This window comes from Cebidichthys violaceus, unplaced genomic scaffold, assembly GCF_023349555.1.
Source record: "Cebidichthys violaceus isolate CVI_PGR_0920_01 unplaced genomic scaffold, fCebVio1.0.p SCAF_2, whole genome shotgun sequence".
NCBI lineage: Eukaryota > Metazoa > Chordata > Actinopteri > Perciformes > Stichaeidae > Cebidichthys > Cebidichthys violaceus.
In genome coordinates this window covers 15,374,725-15,393,897 of record NW_027176372.1, presented here as the reverse complement: position 1 = coordinate 15,393,897, position 19,173 = coordinate 15,374,725, and the positions used below count along the sequence as shown (strand labels likewise).

General features: G+C 42.6%; 4 protein-coding genes across 4 annotated transcripts; 3 read left to right on the top strand and 1 right to left on the bottom strand.

Moving 5' to 3' along the window:
* The first annotated feature begins 605 nt into the window (after positions 1–605).
* tomm5 (translocase of outer mitochondrial membrane 5 homolog (yeast)) lies at positions 606–1,556 on the top strand. Its single transcript, XM_068715428.1, has 2 exons — positions 606–821; positions 1,093–1,556. The coding sequence occupies exons 1-2, from the start codon at positions 701–703 to the stop codon at positions 1,125–1,127; spliced, it is 156 nt and encodes a 51-aa protein (XP_068571529.1). The 5' UTR covers positions 606–700; the 3' UTR covers positions 1,128–1,556.
* Positions 1,557–2,289: 733 nt separating this feature from the next.
* LOC137875463 (zinc finger and BTB domain-containing protein 5-like) lies at positions 2,290–5,091 on the top strand. The gene has a single exon (XM_068714688.1). The coding sequence runs from the start codon at positions 2,746–2,748 to the stop codon at positions 4,777–4,779; it is 2,034 nt and encodes a 677-aa protein (XP_068570789.1). The 5' UTR covers positions 2,290–2,745; the 3' UTR covers positions 4,780–5,091.
* Positions 5,065–9,034, bottom strand: grhpra (glyoxylate reductase/hydroxypyruvate reductase a). Its single transcript, XM_068714689.1, has 9 exons — positions 8,791–9,034; positions 8,517–8,647; positions 7,246–7,318; positions 7,042–7,158; positions 6,861–6,949; positions 6,576–6,677; positions 6,293–6,428; positions 5,998–6,128; positions 5,065–5,878 (listed from the first exon to the last, which is right to left on the bottom strand). The coding sequence occupies exons 1-9, from the start codon at positions 8,874–8,876 to the stop codon at positions 5,757–5,759; spliced, it is 987 nt and encodes a 328-aa protein (XP_068570790.1). The 5' UTR covers positions 8,877–9,034; the 3' UTR covers positions 5,065–5,756.
* Positions 9,035–9,550: 516 nt separating this feature from the next.
* ssh3 (slingshot protein phosphatase 3) lies at positions 9,551–19,021 on the top strand. Its single transcript, XM_068714686.1, has 17 exons — positions 9,551–9,691; positions 10,583–10,742; positions 12,316–12,353; positions 12,436–12,622; positions 13,167–13,282; positions 13,525–13,593; positions 14,433–14,498; positions 14,640–14,822; positions 14,992–15,085; positions 15,175–15,303; positions 15,550–15,596; positions 15,742–15,888; positions 16,320–16,520; positions 16,711–16,963; positions 17,056–17,145; positions 17,278–17,364; positions 17,517–19,021. Exons 2-17 carry the CDS (start codon positions 10,695–10,697, stop codon positions 17,652–17,654), a joined length of 1,893 nt encoding a protein of 630 aa, XP_068570787.1. The 5' UTR covers positions 9,551–9,691; positions 10,583–10,694; the 3' UTR covers positions 17,655–19,021.
* Positions 19,022–19,173: the final 152 nt, after the last annotated feature.

Genomic DNA, 19,173 nt, shown 5'->3' with positions numbered 1-19,173 from the left:
CCCCAGAAGCCCCATAGGCCCAATATCCATTATGTGTCAGCTGGTCTGTGGTAATTTAATTAATTATATGTTGGGCATTTGTTGGGCATTCTGCACCACTTAATCACAATATCAGATCAAATGATAAAGTCCTCATAATGGGTCCTGCTTTGCTACATGTCTTGTAAGACCCCATGTCAATATTTAAATGTGCATACTCCTAAATTAATTTGTCAAACTTCACCCGAGCATTGATCTGACCACATCCAAAATACATTTTAAAATGTTCCTCAATAATAAAATGCTTTGGTTTGCTAGGGTGGATTCCCTGTAATACTATATTTAAGTGGATATGACTATAGTGTTTCCTCCCCCTAACCTCACAGGACGTACACATCCATAATATTTACAGGACAGAACATGAAAACGAATTATTGAAGGGATACCGCCAGAAAAATAATAACTTTATAACTTTAAATCAACCAAAATTAAATTAAAATAGTAAAATCATATATTTCTGCCATATTTAACAAAATCAATACTAAGGGGCCACATTTAATTTTTGCCTTTTTGATTTGTCCCTCCATGCGCACCGTCGAACTTCGTAACTTCCGTTGGTACGTACTTCCGGTGTAGATTATTTCATCCACGCTCCTGGGACGGTGAATTCTCAACACGAAAGGCAGACCGAAGAACAAAACCCAGTTAAACCACAGCGATAATGTTCAAACTGGAAGGACTCGGGCCTAAAATTGACCCAGAGGAGATGAAGAAGAAAATGCGACAAGATGTCGTCTCATCTTTACGAAACTTTCTTATTTACGTCGCCCTTCTCAGAGCCAGTGAGTACAGGCATATGACATTGACATGTAGCGAAATACTAAAAAAATGTTTAGAGTGCTTCACTGATAATTACAAGAGTGTTTGGTCATCTTGTGCATGTGATAATCCATTTATGTACTAAAGGAAGCACGAGCACACCAAAATATAGGTTATTTGTCGTGTATAGTATACAATATCTCACAACAACTCTAGCCAAATGTCCTTAATCCCAGAGAAGACACAAATCATTAAGATAATCATCTAATCATCTGTTTTTTGCTGTTTTTACAGCCCCGTATGTTTTAAAGAAGCTGGACAGCATATGAGCAGAGCACCAGGTCTCATCCACTGAGAGTTACTCCATCATAGACAGTATGGATCATCAGCAGCAGACAACTGGGGCCATTGCAGCTAATTGTGTTGGAGACAACCAGTGTCTGTCCATCACTGCACCCGAGGAAACACCTTTGTTCTCATGTCCCCTGTCTAAACTTTAGTCTGCTTTTCTTGTTAAACATGTCATTATTGTTAAATGCAAAGTTTGAGAGTGTGTATGCCTGCCGTGTTTGCACGTTAAAAGGAAACCGTTTGTTTTTGGATAGCAGATCTGCTCAGCCCTGCGCATATTGAACGTACACTGTCAAACTGCATTACACATGTACACTGTTGAGACGAACATTTTCATGAATGAGTTTTAAATCTTAATGTAATCACTGAAAATAAAAACGGAGACCAAGAAAGGATTGGGAAGTGTTTCACTGTCTACTTGTATTCTTTTCTTTATAATTGACACCTGCAGCAGCGACATCAATGAGTGTGAGAGGCTGCAGGGGCTCGAAATGGTGTAAATATGAATGGGACAGCACTTTGCTGCAACATATCACGCTACCATGAAAACGACAAAAAATAAGATGTATAATTGTGGGTATTTATTTTATACTTTGTACTCCCTGATTTTAAATACTTAAGGCTCTTTCCTCACAAGATGAGAGGAAAGGGTTGATAATGGGCTCAAAATGTCTGCAAGAGAGCCCTCAAACACTTGAGGATTTGACAGTGGGACAGAACTAAACCCTCACGGACTTCGCGGGAGCGCGCCTCAAAGTCCGTGAGTCCGTGAGGGGGGACATTGGGATTTGGCTCAAAGCTTTTCCATGCCATTTACTCCAGTGATGCATCTACATCTTTGTATTTACAGTATGGACCCATCAATTGGCAAACCATCAGTTCAGAATGGGAATCTTAACTAGTATAAGCACACTTTAACATTTACATTTTAATAATAAAAAAGGTTGATATGTACAAAACATAGTTAAATATATCTGACTTGCAGTGCGCAGGAACCATCACAATATTATTTAATTAGCTAGTTTTTACCAGCTATGACAAAAGGTGTACCTACATTTAAATGCACTTCCACAAGATCACCACCTGAAGGCGGTGTCGTGTTATTCTGAAGCTGAGTGAGACAAACGATGGAGGCGTCGACGGTGGAGGCTAAACCGGCTGATAGTGTGATCGCTCTGAAACAGTAACATGAATAATAACCATAAAAAGGTAACATTTTGGATATTATATGTGAGTTGGCAGGAGAAGAACCGCTGTGCAGATATCCGGCTGTTCTCGGAGACAAAGCTTGAGACCGCGCCGCATCCTTCCGGGTAATTGTTGGAGAAGGCCCGCCCATACTCCAGAGCATCTGTCGGAAACCCTGCGACAACAACAGACAATACATTTCACATCGGAGGTAGGCTCCTTAGAAATGTCACAGTCCTGTCAGCCAGATGACATTTTCAGCAGATAAAAATGAGGATAAAAAGAAGCGTTTGACAGCGTTTTTTTCCTGACAATGACCTTCGTTGTGTTACTGTATTGCCAATAGCGCAACGGATGCTGCAAAATAACACGTGTGCTATTAAATAACAACACACTCCACCGCTTATTATGGACTTTCCAGGTCATTTCCAGCATATTTTCAAGCAGCTCAACTACCAGCGCCTCCATGCTCAGCTGTGTGACTGTGTGGTGGTGGTTGGAGGCCAGAGCTTCCAGGCTCACCGCTCCATCCTGGCCGCATGCAGCTCTCACTTCAGGGCTCTTATGAGCTCCAATGACAGTGGTGATGAGGTGGGCAGACCAGGGGCTGACTTAGGTGGAGGTGAGGGCCCCAGTGTGATGGAGCTAGATCCGGAGGTGGTGACCCCAGAGGCCTTCTCCACCTTGCTCGAGATGATTTACACCTCCACCCTCTCTCTGGGGGCCTCCAACGTGATGGATGTGCTGCTGGCGGCATCACACCTGCATCTCAACACTGTGGTCAAGGCCTGCAAGCTCCACCTGTCCAGGAAAAACTTTCCTGCATCGCCCCCAAAAGGCTGGAGGTCAGTGCAACAGCAGCAGCAGCAGTTTCCATCGTCGGCCTTGCTGCAACAGGCCACATCTGTCATGGAGGAGTGCATGGATGAGGTGGAAGTGGGAGTGGAGGTTAGTCAGTCTGGTGAGGTTGAAGACCAGGGGCTGAGGGGTAAAGTCAGTGGGGAGCAGAGTGCTGCGCCATTTTTGAGGCACAAGAGGAAGTCTCACGAAGACGGGCTCGGTGGCAGAAAGAGGTCCTGCAGGTTGGCTGAGGGAAACTATAAGGAGTGTTCACCTACTGTAACTAGAAGCTCCGTCAGTGCAGAGGAGGGTGGAGAGGAGCTGCTGTCCCCGGACTGCCTGAAGACCACCGACGGACTCTGGGAGAGCCGGGGCGAGGAGGAGGAGGAGGAGGAGGAGAAATATGAAGCAACTAAGGGAGAGTCGGAGGAGATCCAGCTGCCGAGCCAATCGGACTGCAGCACGGGAGGTGTAGGTGCGTGGAAGAAGGGTGAAGATACAGAGGGAGACACTGTGGTCAAAGTAAAGGTGGGAGAAGAAGGGGAGGAAGAGGGAGAGGAGCCAAAGATGATGATTGAGGTGAAAAAGGAAAACCTGACCTCATACTCCCCAGGTCTAGCAAACAATTCTCCTCTATCTCCACCACAAGACTGCACGGACCATTTTGACACACAACTAAATGAGGAGAAAATGGCCACAGCCTGCCCAACAGAGTGTGATGTTAGCTCTTTACAGCTGTGCGCAGATCTTCAAACCGACGCACAAAGAGAGGCTGGACATTTGTGTGACGGGTCAGTAGACAGTGAAGGCCTAGACAGCCTATCAGAACTTGCCTTTTCCTGCTTCCTCAATCCCACTAGTGAAAGTGTACTGGGAGCTTTGGAGGAAGAAGACAGCCTAGCTAGCCTCACTGCTGCTGCTACCGCTGCTGCCACTGCCAGTGATGCTCCCGCAGCTGCTGGGGATACTGGGGAGCTGTATCAAAACTCAGAAGAAGTCTCTTCTGCTCAGTGTTCTGATTCCTCACTAGTTTTTCCAGTAACCCCTGTCCCCTTGCAGCAGCTTCTCCCAACTCAGAGCCCCAGTTTCAGTGACACACTCATCCTCCAGCCCACCCAGAACTCTTTAGCAGGGTTCCTGAGTGGCATCAGACCAGGCCTCGGTCTGGAAACCTCCCTCATCCAACCCTCCAGGGCCGGGAAAAGCTCAGGGGCAACAACCTTCCGTCGCATCGCTCCTAAAGTGCCACCCGGATCAGAAGCAGGCACAGATTGTTCCTCGGCATCGGCGGGGGATGCTGCTGAACGTCCGCCTCTCACCAGAGCTTCAGAGGATGTTCTGTCCAAGTGCAAGAAAGCAGCTGCTGAAGACCTCGTGCTGTTGGTGGAAGGGGAGAAGAAGTACGCCTGCAAAATCTGCTGTAAGACCTTCATGAACCTGACTGACTGTAAGAAACACATTCGTGTCCACACAGGAGAAAAGCCCTATCCCTGTCCAAAGTGTGGCAAACGCTTCAGCCAGTCCTCTCATCTGTATAAGCACTCGAAAAATACCTGCCTGAACTGGAAAGATGATCCATGTTTCGCAGATACCCTGCTGTGACCTGCACTCACCTTACAGACCTTTGAGTCGCACAACTCAACACAATTCTTTGAAAAAATTTACTCTGTAAACTAGATTATTTATTACCCCACACATGATTTTATGTTACATGAATTCAAAGTCAATTAGCTAATGTAATTCTTAAGTTTAGAATGTTTTTAATGTTCTCAACCATGTGGTCTTTTTAAAATGATTCCATAAAATGGAAGGAATACAAATGTTGCCAAACTGATGTGAATGCACTGAAAATATCCTCCTTGACTGGTGCTAAAAAATGACATTGAGTGATAAAAGAATAAATTATTTATTGTATTTTTTATTGATCTTCAATCTATTTTGAGCATAATACATTTCCACACACACACACACACACACACACACACACACACACACACACAGCATTACATTTTAACTGGGCCATAACTTTTTATTATTCAGAGAAATCATATTTTACACAAAACGGGAGTGTTCAGCATTAACATCTGAATAAAGTGCAAACCAAGAGGTATAACACTAATCTTTATGGCAAGCAGTACATCCAGTTTTATTTTGAAGGAGACATTTTAAATGCAAATGAGACATTGTTCTTTTGCAGTGTAACTGCCATTCTAAGCATGTATAGTGTGTTCTGATAAGAGCTAATATCAAGGAGTGCTGCTAGTTTGTTCGTTAGCCTCTTTTTCAAGAACTTGAATGTACACGTCTGAGATGACAAATCCTTCCAGCGAACATTTCCTTCCTCAAAAATGCACACTGTGTATTAAAACTCAGTACGTGTGACAGGATGAAACAAAACTATCAAGTTAACACTGATATGATGTAAACATGTGTCTGAGCATTACCTAAACTACATTAGTATTCTTCTTTTTTCCTCCCTTCATTTTGATCTCACATAGGAGATCATTACTAGACTATTACTTGTATCTGTTACTGCAGCACCAGAGGAGGCAGTAGGCGCAGCGCAGCAGTTTCAGGGGCTAGAAGGTGAGTTCACTGGGCATGTCTGTGCCCTGCAAACCTCCCAGCAGGTTTTGAGCTGACAAAGCTCCCATGATGCCTCTCGTGGAGTAGGTGGCACTGCCGATATGTGGCAACACCACTGCACAAGACAGGAGAGGACAGAAAATTCCATTAAGAAGACAATGTCGAGAAGGTAAAGTGGGAAAAGAGGCCTAAAAAAAAAACCATGTCTACGTGTTTCACATCCTGTCCACTCACCACAGTTTTTTAACGTCAGAAGAGGGTGGTCTGTTGGGAGTGGCTCCGGTGTTGTGACGTCTAGTCCAGCTGCAGCTATCTGTCCGCTGCTCAAAGCCTCGTACAGATCCTCCTGGTTCACCACAGTTCCCCTAAAACCAGTAATTCACCACATCGTCATCTTTACGTATTTTAACCGCAAACACAGCCGGAGTCAGATATACATGACATCTTTTACACCCATCCAAACCAGTGCTTTTCCCATAATGCACAGTGTGCATTGCACACCCACGTTTGCGCTGCTTTGGAAGTTCACCTGCTTGAGTTGACGAAGACTGCCGTGTTTTTCATCTTGCTGAAGAAGGCCTTGTCACACAGGCCCTGGGTTTCTGGCGTCAAGGAGCAGGAAACAACTATGAAGTCGCTCTCAGACAGGAGTGTGTCCAGGGGAACTGTCCAGCAGAGGAGAGGAAGAACAAACGAGGAAACACATCAAATACGCAGACCTTCTAACCAAAACCCTCATAGTTTTATAATCTTAATTGATCTTCACTTCTTCTGTCCCCTTTCACTGTGTACATTTCTCTCCTTTTTCTTACCAAACTCTCCTTTCACCTCAGCAGCATAGGCTTTGGCTGTTCTCCCAGAGTACAGCAGCCTGTTCACTCCAAAGGGCATGAGTCTCCGAGCAATGGCCATGCCTGAACACAAGCACAACCAGTTATTCACTGACAAGCAGCTTTTAAAACTTTGTCGGGAAAATAACATCACACGATGCTAGTTAGGTTTGACAACACTGGATTTGGCAACAGGATCAAGTCATGTGATATAATATCCTATTATCATGAATCTAAAGTAAATTAAGCAGCAACAGCAAGCCTTACCAATGCGTCCCAAGCCAATGACTCCTACTGTGCTGCCAGACAGACCATAACCACACAGCCAGAGAGGCTTCCACGAGCTCCAGCCTCCACTGGGAGAGAAAGAACAAGACTATATGGCCGCTGTGTCACTCAATCAAATTAGACACTGATTAGTGTAAATGTGGAACTTGGTGAGACTGACTTTTTGACCTCCTCCACTCCCTCTGGTAATCTGCGAGCAGCGGCCAGCAGCAGAGCTACGGTCAGTTCTGCTGTGGCGTCAGTCAGGACGTCTGGAGTGTATCCAACACGAATACCACTGTTGAAAATAGACACCAATTTAACTCAGAGGCCACTTGACACTTCACCCTACTAGTTGAAGGATATTTTAATAGACATGAGATACCGTTTTTTGATTTCGTCAAGTGCCATGTGGTCAAATCCCACAGACAGGGTGCTGATTACTTTCAGGTTTGGCCCTGGAATCAGAGACAGACCAGATGAAACACAATCTAGACACTTAATGAACTACTGTTTGATGTGTTTTAATTGGAGCTGAAATCATTCGTGGATTGATCCATTAGCTGATCAAAAGATGATTCATCTTCAACAATTTGGATAATCAATTCATAATTATATAATATTTCACTATGCAAAGAAACTCTGGTTGTTTAAATGTGTTGCTTTTCTCTGTTTCACGTCATTAGAATTGTTCATGTTTTATTGTCTGTTATCGTTGAATCAAAGTAGAGCTGGTAGCTTAGGGGCGAAGACGCTCACCATGAATCGTAACAACGGTTTGAATTCAAGTGGGGACCTTTGTTCCAATTTCCTACCAGACACTCCCCTGCTCATCCCGGTTTCTTATTTAAACACACTCGTCACTTTTAACATTTCACTTGTTTACAGTCCTCTTATCTGTTTGTTGTGCACTTTATTTTATATTATTTTATAATCTATTGTACATTTTAATATGTTTCTATTTCTTGCACTGTGTTGATTGTTTAATGTTATTGTTTAATGTTATGCACCTTCTGCCATGACAAAATCCTTATAGGTGCAAACGTCCTTGGCAATAAATGGTTCTGATTCTGATTCTTTTGCCTCTCTTGGTCTTCATTTCTCTACTACTATCTGTAATAAAAGCATAAAAATACCCCCAAAATACTATAGGCTCTGACAATATCTTATATAAGATTGTCTTTTAAATCTCTTCTTAAAACTCACTATTATTGTACAGCTTTTTCTTAATTTTTTCATTGTTTGTTTTTTTGATCTTGTTTTATATTTTGTGTCTGGGATACTGTAAAGCACTGTTTTACTTTGTTTCAAAAGGTGCTGTATAAATAGGTATTATGGTTATTATTTAACTATGTACCCAGGACACCCTGTATCATGTCATTACCTGCTGAAATAAATTAAATGCATTGATTGATGAGTACAATGGCCTAGTTTCTCTCTCTCTCTCTCTCTCTCTCTCTCTCTCTCTCTCTCTCTCTCTCTCTCTCTCTCTCTCTCTCTCTCTCTCTCTCTCTCTCTCTCTCTCTCTCTCTCTCACACACACACACACACACACACACACACACACACACACACACACACACACACACACACACACACACACACACACACACACACACACACACACACACACACACACACACACATTATGAGTACCTGCTGCATCCAGAACCTCTGCATCGATCTTGTCTGACAGCAGACACAGCAGACCATGAGCCCCCTGCACACCTTTGAGGAGATCTGCCCTCTGCACGGGTTCATCAGAGTCCCACAGAGACACCTCGCACCTGTTTAGAGACCGAAAGGGACCAAATGCATGAGATGGCATAACATCCAGGCACAGAGGCGGATTTAGAGATACAGGCTGGCCGATGAAGATGACTGTAGCGATGGATATATGTGAAACTACAGAAGCTACAAAATTGCATACACTCCAGCCGCTGACAGGATCTTCATCCCCTCCTGCGGGATGCGCCTCGTCACGAATACTTTCATGAGTTTTCTAACTGTCTGCATCTCATTTAGCGGTCAAAATAAGGTGATGTCCTCTCCGGACAGAAGACGGTATAACTCCGTGGGGAGGACAGACGTCCACGCAGTCAACCCAGACAGATTTTAACCTTGAACGTTTGCTCAACACTGTGAGAAAACTCCACTTTCCTCTATAGGACATCAGGAAGTACTTCATTTTATAGTACTGCGCATGCGCATGGAGAGTAGACGGTCGGTCTGGTGGTTGTATAATAAACTGTCCAATTTACTGTCAAAGATAAAAAGGTTGTCTTGTCTATTAGGATGTCAGTTGTTAAATAATCGTAAAAGGCTGTTTTTCAACTGTGTTTTTAATAATTTCTCTGGGAGAAAATTGTTATTCATTCCCAACATCACATCCGAGTAGCGACAAGTTCACATTTATTTCTCTGATTTCGCTTCCTGGGATCGTGTAAAAAAGTAGGATGGGACAATGTCGTATATATGTACGTTTTATAGAAGCCAGCTTGAAATCCAAGAATTAAATAATTTTCAAATAAGCCTTTGTTTTTTTGTTTTTCTGGCAACTGCAAGTGGATCATTTATGGGATCAACGTGCCCAGAAACTGCCTTTGCGTCTGACGTCATTGTCCACTCCCGTAACTTCCTGTCCTCGAGCTGCTTCAGTGGTGTAATCACCCCTCCACTAGTGCAGCCCGTGGTGCAGCCGCCGAGCTGTAAACGGTGAAGACTTCTCCCTCACAGGCGACAGAGGGCGGAATAAAGGAGCACTCGACACTCGAGGAAACAAAATAGACTTGAAAGCAGGAAATAAGATCTGGGGTCCCTGTCTGTAAAAGGTGAGGACATGAAAATGTGTAGAGATATTCATGTTTGCGGCGGGTAATGTTAGCGTCAGCTGTTAGCTTGGACTGGTTGTAAGAGGCTAGCTGCTTGTTTGTTGGTTGCAGTAACGAACCGCGGTCAGTGAGGATCAAACCACTTCTTTATTTTTACTCACTTGTTAACAATGTCAGGAGATAAATGAGTGTATTGTCTGCATGTCACATATAATGCACCGCCTGTTAGATGGGCAACAGTCCACACAACCCCTTTATGAGAAGATCATTATTTATTACAGCTTAAGATTTATAATGGCTAATATTACTGATGCTTGATGACCTGAGACAGCTCATTATATGCTTAATCAACAATCATTACACTCTATGTAATAAGCGCAAGAAGAAACTATATAAGTATGTTAGGTTGTTTAATCTTTTGGTTATTTTTACAGTCTTTAGTTTGTTTTTATTGAGTACACAATACAAGTGTGTGGCACTAAAGGAATGCAGTTTTGTTCCAGTGTAAAGGATGACAATTGAAATCGGTTATACCGAGGTATTTGTATGTATCATGAACATATTGACATTTTCTTGAAACTCAATTGAGTAACCATTTTATAGATTAAATAACCAGAATTACCAAAATATCAAGGGGCATGTCATGCCACATTGATGCAAACATATCCTTTAAATCCAATAAGGTCATTGAGCAAGGATGGTCTAACACAACTAGAGATGTGACTAAGTCATATACTCCATGTTATATATGCTCGCATTGCCCAACTTTTCCTTTTACTTCATAGGACTCCCTACATCAGACAGTTCGTTTCCTCAGCCTCTTTAGGCATCTCTGATATAAAGCCAATTAATGAGTTGTAATCAAACCCCAATATCCACATTTCATTTCAGAGAAAAAAAATCCCTCTATTGGCCACGCCCACTGCACACTTTTGAAACCTGCCGAGCCTGTCTGAGCCTGCCTTCAACACCAGCATTAGTGGAGACAGTGCTGTACTCTGCAATGGCTCTGTTGACCCTGCATAGGCTCCCATCCATCTCCTCCGCTCCAGTGAGTTCAATGACACAAGTTGGGCGTTTTGCATTATATCCTAAGATATGTTATTCTTTTAAAGTTTTATTTACAAAGTGGGATTCACATAAATATATATATATATATATATATATATATATATATATATATATATATATATATATATATATATATATATGTGTGTGTGTATATATGTATATATATATATATATATACATACATACATACATACACATATATATATATATATATATATATATATATATATATATATATATATATATGAGAGCTGTTGATGCAGGACCCTCTACGCTCTGCGTAGAGAGCAGACATTCCTGGATGTGTCCCTCATCACTACATTTGCCTGAAAGAGAAGGAGGCTGTTTTGATTTTCAGTTGTTCCCAGGGACGTGATCACATCGGTGGGCTTACAGGCCTAACATGCCACAGATATAGTCATCATCACCAAAGAGCCATTCACATTCATTACAGTGATTGGATCACCATTTGTTTGTCTAAATGCTCACTGCCTCTGTAGTTTTTCAATGGATACTTATAATCATGTAAGCACTGTATCATCACCCGCTGTCTTTTAACTTTATCTTCTGTCCTTCTTTCACTCTATCATTAAGATTATTTAACTTTACATCCAAGGCCTGTCTGTTCTGCTGGTCTTTGTCATTGCCAACTAAACCATAAATGACCTGACTGTGGGTCCTAGTCTCATTTTTTTGCATATGTTGTTACAGTATCTAATCACTCTGCTATCTTAACTTGTATTATCTCCTTTTTTTCTTCTTCAAACCCTCATTGTTCCTCTCCTGGCTACTGCCCATTTCTCCTCTTTAATTTCTTCTTTTTTTTTTTTTCTTGACTCTGTCTGGACTTGTCAGTTGCGTAACAGGTAATGTTACTGTCTCAAGTTTCTCTCCCTGTAAACCCTTGTTATCTCTCTCTCTCTCTCTCTCTCTCTCTCTCTCTCTCTCTCTCTCTCTCTCTCTCTCTCTCTCTCTCTCTCTCTCTCTCTTGTGTGTGTTTCTTCCCCCCCTCCCCACTCTTGCATTGTATTTTTCCTTAACATCGTATCCTTCTATAATCTCACTACCAATATATTTTTACAGTTTTTACCCCAAACCTCTTAGTGTCCTCTCCCCTGTGCTTAAATATCATTCTTTGTGGCTGTCTCCTCACTTCAGTCTTCCACGGCACCTTATCTGTGTTGCACCACATTTCACCCGAGGAATTACTGAACATTTTTTCCAGCCTTTTGTGTCCACACTTCTCAACAGGAAAGACATCTCACACACACTTTGCCTCCAATGTTCCCAGAAAATGTGTTAGTGTGTCAACACTTCAGTACTCATCCAGTTAGAAACGTGCTGCTTTGGGAACATAAAAAACTGACATTTACTCATATTGTGTAATACAATAGTAGTATATATATCAACAGTCTATACAACAGAAATGTACTGTCTTCATTAAAACAAAAAACATTTGAGAAACTGAATCACACAAGCTAAATATTTCTATAACTACATTTGTGTCTTCTTGACGAGGCTTTCTTGTGATTTACTTGATTTTATTTTTTAAGGATGAAAGCCTCCAAAGAAGAGGGAGACTTCAGAAAAGGTAGCTGTACACCTGTGTTAATTGCCATCTAATTCCAGTCCTAAAAGAATGATTATACTAAGAGATCTCTATCCATCTTTAGGGAGAGCTTTGCCCTTGTGAAGGGGGCAGTCCTTCTGCTGGAAGAGGGCGACAGGGTGAGCCTTGATGAAGAGACTTTTCCCACTCCAGCTTCTCCTGTGAAGGAAGGCGGTGGAGCTCCAGACAGACGGCGCAAACACCTTCACGCCATGATTGAACAGCTCCGACCAGAAGACACCGTGAAGCTGGTGAGGCCTCGTGTTTACCTGCGTGTCGCAAATCAGATCAGTACAAGTGGAAAAATGACATGCAGATAGAATTTTTACTTGGTTAGCAAAGTAATCCTTTCCATCAGTCTGTATAATCATATCTCAGGTAAAGGTGTTTAATAGCTTCCCATAAGGACTTGAATACACTATTTTAACTTTCAGCTGTGTTACCATTGCATCAATGTGTAACTTGGTCGAATAAAAATTTTATTGTTTAGTTAATGGGCCAAAACATGTGAAAATAGAACAGGTGTGGTTCATTAAGTGGACTATAACCAGTTCAAACACAACATTGATGTTTCTGATTTGATTTTACCAGGAAGGCCAAAGAAGCTACTTTTCACTGTGTAATCAGGTTTATTTGGTTTGATGGGTAACTTCATACTTCAGAGGAAACTGCAACATCTTGCATTTAAAATACATGAATTGTTCTGGGCCTCACTCCTCTTGCCCTCCCTTTTGTCTCCTTCTCTGTTCCACACATCCTTTGTGCTGCTCTGGTCCTCTGCACGCTGTCATGCAGGCGGTGCAGTTGGAGTCCGTCAGCTCGGTCAGAGTCAGGTATCTGATCGTTGTCTCCACCATCGGCAACAAACAAGAGAGCATCCTGCTGGGCATGGATTTCCCCAACCCAGAAAGGTGTGTGTGTGTGTGTGTGTGTGTGTGTGTGTGTGTGTGTGTGTGTGTGTGTGTGTGTGTGTGTGTGTGTGTGTGTGTGTGTGTGTGTGTGTGTGTGTGTGTGTGTGTGTGTGTGTGTGTGTGTAACCAAGATGCAGGTGTACAGTGTCTCAAAGATAAGATTTCCATTCCGTTAATAATTTCTGGTTTAGCCTTGTAAAGTCAAATTTGTGTTTCTGTGCCTCCTCTGTGCCTCTTTGCAGCGATCACTGCACCATCGGCCTGGTTCTGCCAGTATGGAGCGACACACAGGTGTATCTGGACGGAGATGGGTACGAAATATGTTTTTTTTAATTATTTTTTTTAAAGGGAATGAGGGAATAAATTGAAACTGTAAACGAACATACAAGGAGTTTGTGAGGCTGCAGCACAGACGGTGCAGGCTGATGTCTGGGAATCTGGCCAGAGCTAATGTGAATGCATAATGATCTCTATTTATGGAGCTGAATCATTCTCCATGAATTACAACTGCTCCTATCCGTCACTCAGACCCTTACATAAGCATGGAGATCATGCGTTTCTGCAATGAAATGAAAGTAAAGTACGGTGAGCTTCTTTCTGTGTCGGTAAGGAAATGGTTAGTGAGAGTTTAGAAGGTTATAGTGCAACCAGATCCCCAAATGTCCACTCCAACTAATTTTTTGTGAAAATCTTTGTGACCATAACATCCAGCTATGCTTTGATTAGAATGATTGAGAGTGTTTTTGTTGGCTTGTAGTCACTTATGACACAGTTTTTCTTAGCTGTCGGTGCTTAGAGGAGGATGTAGAACTGAGAGTTGGCAGCTCTAAAAACAGTCGAGCTCTGCTGTGGACCGCTGCGTTTCAACTAATCTGCTTTCACATGCAGAGTGAAAAAAGATGCTCTGATCTGCTGCCATGTCACACCAGCATGTTCTCCCTCATCAGGCTGGGTCACACTTCCAACTTGCTGTCCTCACATTTTCCTTCTCTATGTTCTTTACAACAGTCATCACTAATTTACACTGAATAACCTTTCTGCCTCCTTTGTTTTAGTCCAGTAATGCTTCTTATTACAGTGTTACTTCCTCAGTTCTGTTATTCAGTCTTAGAATAGTAGCTCATACTTCTTTATTTCTCTCTTTTTTTAGCGGTTTTAGCGTGACCACAGCTGAAGAGATCCGAATTTTTAAGCCTGTTTCCATGCAGACCATGTGGTGAGTTAAGTTAAATATGATGGCGTCCAGCACATCACACCCTAAAACACCTCATCAACAACTACATGTCTTACCTCACTTTAAATCTTGCATTTTCAACCTCAAAAACACATCATCTTCTGTCCTCCTCTCCGCTGTTAGGTCAGTGCTGCAGGCTTTGCACGGATGCTGCGAGCGGGCGGTCAATGCAGCGGTGATCCCAGGCAATGGCCTGGAGTGGGCCCTGCACTACCACGAGCACATCGAGTCAGACCGCCTATGCCTCAACGAGTGGGAGGTCTTGAACGACTTGGAGTCGGTCCGCAGGGACAGTAATGGAGAGGGGTAAGTAAACTGCAAGTGCTTCTAAACTGTAGTTAAGTAAATATATGTAGGTACATTCCCCCTTTTCTGTGTATGTGGAAATATAATTCATGTTTTCGTCTGTTTTTTTATTCCTAGCACACACACATGTCAGCTTGTGCTTAAGTTTCACTTTTTCTTGCACGGGTAGTTCGGCAGAGAGAATTTCCAACGAGGGGCTGATCAAAGAGCACCTGAGAGACGTCATGAGGACAGAAGACCTGGACAACCTCACGTCTAAAATGGTAAGACACACGGGCAGAAAATAAAAGCTTACAGAAATAAGAGAATGTATGTTCGCCTGTGTAATTTAATCTTTCCTTTTCCACTGCAGGTGCACTCTGCCCTAGAGACCAGGATAGGCTTCGACATGAGACCCTTTAAGGAGTACATCGACAATGAGATCTTGGTCACCATGGCTCAGATGGACAAACCCTCCAAAATATTTGACTTCCTTTACCTGGTGAGTGATTGCGAAGCTTCAAAGACAGCAATGGACTTTATTATATCAGCATGGTGAGAAGTCTTTCCTATGCTTTAGTCAATAAACTGACGGAAGTGAGCCTTCACCAGGATGTTGACATGTGACCGTAACTTCCCCTTTGTGGGACAGCTGTGTTGACAACGATAGGGAAGATGACTCTGTCGGCCCTTTCCTTTTTGTTCTCTGTGCCTTCGACTGAACCTTTACTTCTTTATCTGGTTTCAGGGCTCTGAGTGGAACGCAGCTAACATTGAGGAGCTGCAGAAAAACAAGTCAGTGTTTTCACCTACAACATTTTTCTACAGCTCTGTCTGTTGTTGTTGTCTATTTCCCATTGTCTCATAACAAGGGTAATACTGAATTGTGTATTACTGTGTCACCTCAGTGTCTCTAAGTTTATGTCTGTATGTTTTTCAGCGTGGGCTACATTCTGAATGTGACGAGGGAGATCGACAACTTTTTCCCAGAGTCCTTCACTTATATGAACATCAGACTGTACGATGTGGAAGCCAGCGACCTGCTCCCTCACTGGACAGACACATACAACTTCATCAACACTGCCAGGTAGTCCTGAAACCCCAAACATTAGAAGACACTTCAAATCCAAACTTGTGAAAAGGCATTGTGCAGTCCTTTGCAGATTACAGTTGTTGACAAGCAGATCCTTATCACATTTGTTTCATTAACCACATCACACATTTGTTCAATTACTAAGCCTTAAATCCACATCACCATGAACCGTATGCTACCTAATAGTTTTATAGTATCTTTAAAATGAATGAAAAAAATGTACCCGAAAGTAGTATTAAACTCGTAAACAGTAGATCCGGGTATCCAGCAACAGCCTCTGGGCCTGCTGTTTTCTATTCAGATCATGATAACCACCGTAGGGCTCAGGGTATCCAGCAAAAGGGAAAAATGCCAATGATGTCAGGCTTTCTGCTCTGAATCTCTGAACCACCGAGTGAGTTTCCCTTGATTTCTGTGCACTGCAGGAAACATGGACAGGCCGTGTTGGTGCACTGTAAGATGGGCGTTTCTCGCTCTGCTTCCACGGTGATTGCCTACGCCATGAAGCAGCATCACTGGACTCTGGATATGGCGTTGGCCTATGTTAGGGATTGCCGGTCCATCATCAAGCCCAATGAAGGCTTCATGAAGCAGCTGCAGACTTACAACGGCATCCTAAATGCGAGGTCAGGCATAGTGTTAGGCCTAATGCTGTATGAAGAGTCTCTACTCCAAAATCAATAATCTGTTGTGACAAAAGCTTTGCAGACATGAACATATAAGCATTTCTTGAATTTGCCGCTGTTTGTGGCTTTTGAGGTATTTATTTGGGTGTTCATGTGAGGATTGTGACTTATGTTCCTTTCTCATTTTCAGCCAGCAGCGTCACAGCAGACTCTGGAGGCGAAAGTCAAGAGACCAAAGACAAAAGTCAGTACGAGAGGAGGGAGGGGAGGAAGGAAAGCCAGAAGAGGATGACGAGGAGGAGGAGGAGGAGGAGGAGGAGGAGGAGGAGGAGGAGGATGAGGGTGACGAGGATGACTATGAGCTGGGTGATGAGGGGGATATAGAGAGTCCAGATGAAAGAGATTCAGGTATCCCAGATGAAAAAGATAATCCAGACATACAGGTAATCGGTTACGTCAATTTTATGATATTAGCACTTTAAATCCTGCAGATTGTTTTTATGTTCAATCCTTTCATCTTTCCAAACACACCCAGGTGTTTGAAGATCCAACCCCCCAACCTGAGACCAACCAGGGCCTCGGGCAGACAGGAGCCCCTGTTATCACAATAAGTGAACCGCACGTGGTGAGCAGACATCGATACTCACACACGCTGCATCTGAAGCCGCTTATCTGCACGTGTCTCTTTTTGTGGTGCAGACCTCGCTCCTTCACTAAATCTTTTGCTGTTCATTTTGTTTCTCTTTCTCATCTCAAGGTTTCTCCGAGCGTTAATCGCAGCGGCAGGATGAACCTCTTCTCCCTCATGCAGTCCATCAGTGATGAGGATAAAGGACGTGAACAGGTAAATGAAGCAGAGAGCCAGTGTGTCTTTATAGTTACGATGTTGTACACACAAATGGTTGAGAAGATTTAGAGGAGCCTGGTGTTGAAATTCTTATTAAATTGAGCTGCTCTATAAGCTACACTTCTTCTTCTTCTTTGTTGCTTTCATAGCTGCCTGGCAGTCCGAGGCGGTCTCCAGTGCAGCGGATGTGTAGCCAAGGGCGGCGGGGTCTGATTCACCAGAGAGCGTGTGTGGATGTGTCACCTGAACCACGAAGCCTGCCGGATGACGGTCAAAGCAAACCCTAAACGGATCAAAGAGATGGAAGAGCTACAGTAGGGCGGGGACCCTTAAAGGAGGCAGAGGAGGAATTAGATAGTGGGGGGAATAATCTTTGGGGTTTTTTTATACACTGATACCGCTTTGGCTTTATATTTGAGGTTATTTAGATGATGAAAGTTTTAATTTATGTTTCATTGCATATCTCGGTTCATAATGTTATAGCTGATGGGTCACTTTTGACAAAAGGATTTTGCTGTAATATTGCTAAACCAATGAAAGCCATGATATGCGATGGGTGAAGTCAGTATCGGTGTCCATTGCTGTATTATTATGTTTGTTTTTTTTGTGTTTTTTGAACATATCCTACCACATACAGACCTACCGGTCTCTCCCTCCCCCCCTTGTTCCCTCTTCCCTTCTTCAGCTCTTGCATCACCACTCCAGAGATGATATCTATGCAATTACTCTGTTCCTTTTTCTTTTCCTCTGTAAATATGAGGCTCTATGCTGCCAATCCAAGGTAGATGGTTTTTGAAAACAATTAATATTGTCTCTCATTGCTCTCTCACGTTAGTTGTTGACATGAGGAAGTTTTAACTTTATCTAAGCTGTGCATCACGGACCAAGTCAGGGCCAGTTTTATGGCACTTGCCTGTTTGCCAAACAGTGTGTTCCAATGTGCCAATGATTATATTAAATCGAAAATCGTTATGTCGGTACACTGAGAACCAATGCCCCCCATTATAATTGTATTCATTCTATTTAAACACCAGGGCTGTATGAGTGCCTTCAACCTGAGAATGAAATACAAAATATGAATGACTGGTGTTTTTAATGTTTTTATTATGAGGTGGTGGCTGCATATTGTATGATTGTTGTGCTGTTTCTCTGATTACAGTATAAATGTGACTGCCCAAAGTGTTTGCATGTATGCAGAAATACAAAGTATAGATGTATCAACAAATAATTGCCGGGTGCATGTTTTGTGTTTTCATACCAACATGGGAGAGCAAAAATGTTCAGGGTTTTCTCATGTATTGATATAGACATTTAATGGATTGAGGTAAGTTATTCAAAATACTGCTTTCAGACTTATTATCACTGGATGCTGATGTGGAATATTCTATGTTCATGCTGGTATTATTTTTATTGAGTGAACCCAAGCTAAAGCCCATTTACTTCATTTAACCTGCACTTTATAACCCCAACACACACTGTCCCCACTGCCTGAGCCAGCATCACACTGTACTATGAAAAAAAAAAAAAGCTCTCTACTGTCTGCACTTCACTCTTGTTTACAACAAACACTATGAGTGAAAATAAATAAATGATCATACTCAAACCAAACGCTTTGTTTCCTGTCTAAATAATACACCAGAGGACCCAAGGGTCATGTCAATGAGATAATTTTGATCCTTGACTGAAAACAGGAAGACTTTATTATTGGGATCATTTTGATCAAGATTACATGTTTTGAAATAATTGCCCCAGAATTCCTGAAACGCTTCACTACAGCCCATTTACGGAGCTCATTTGTCTTCTTTG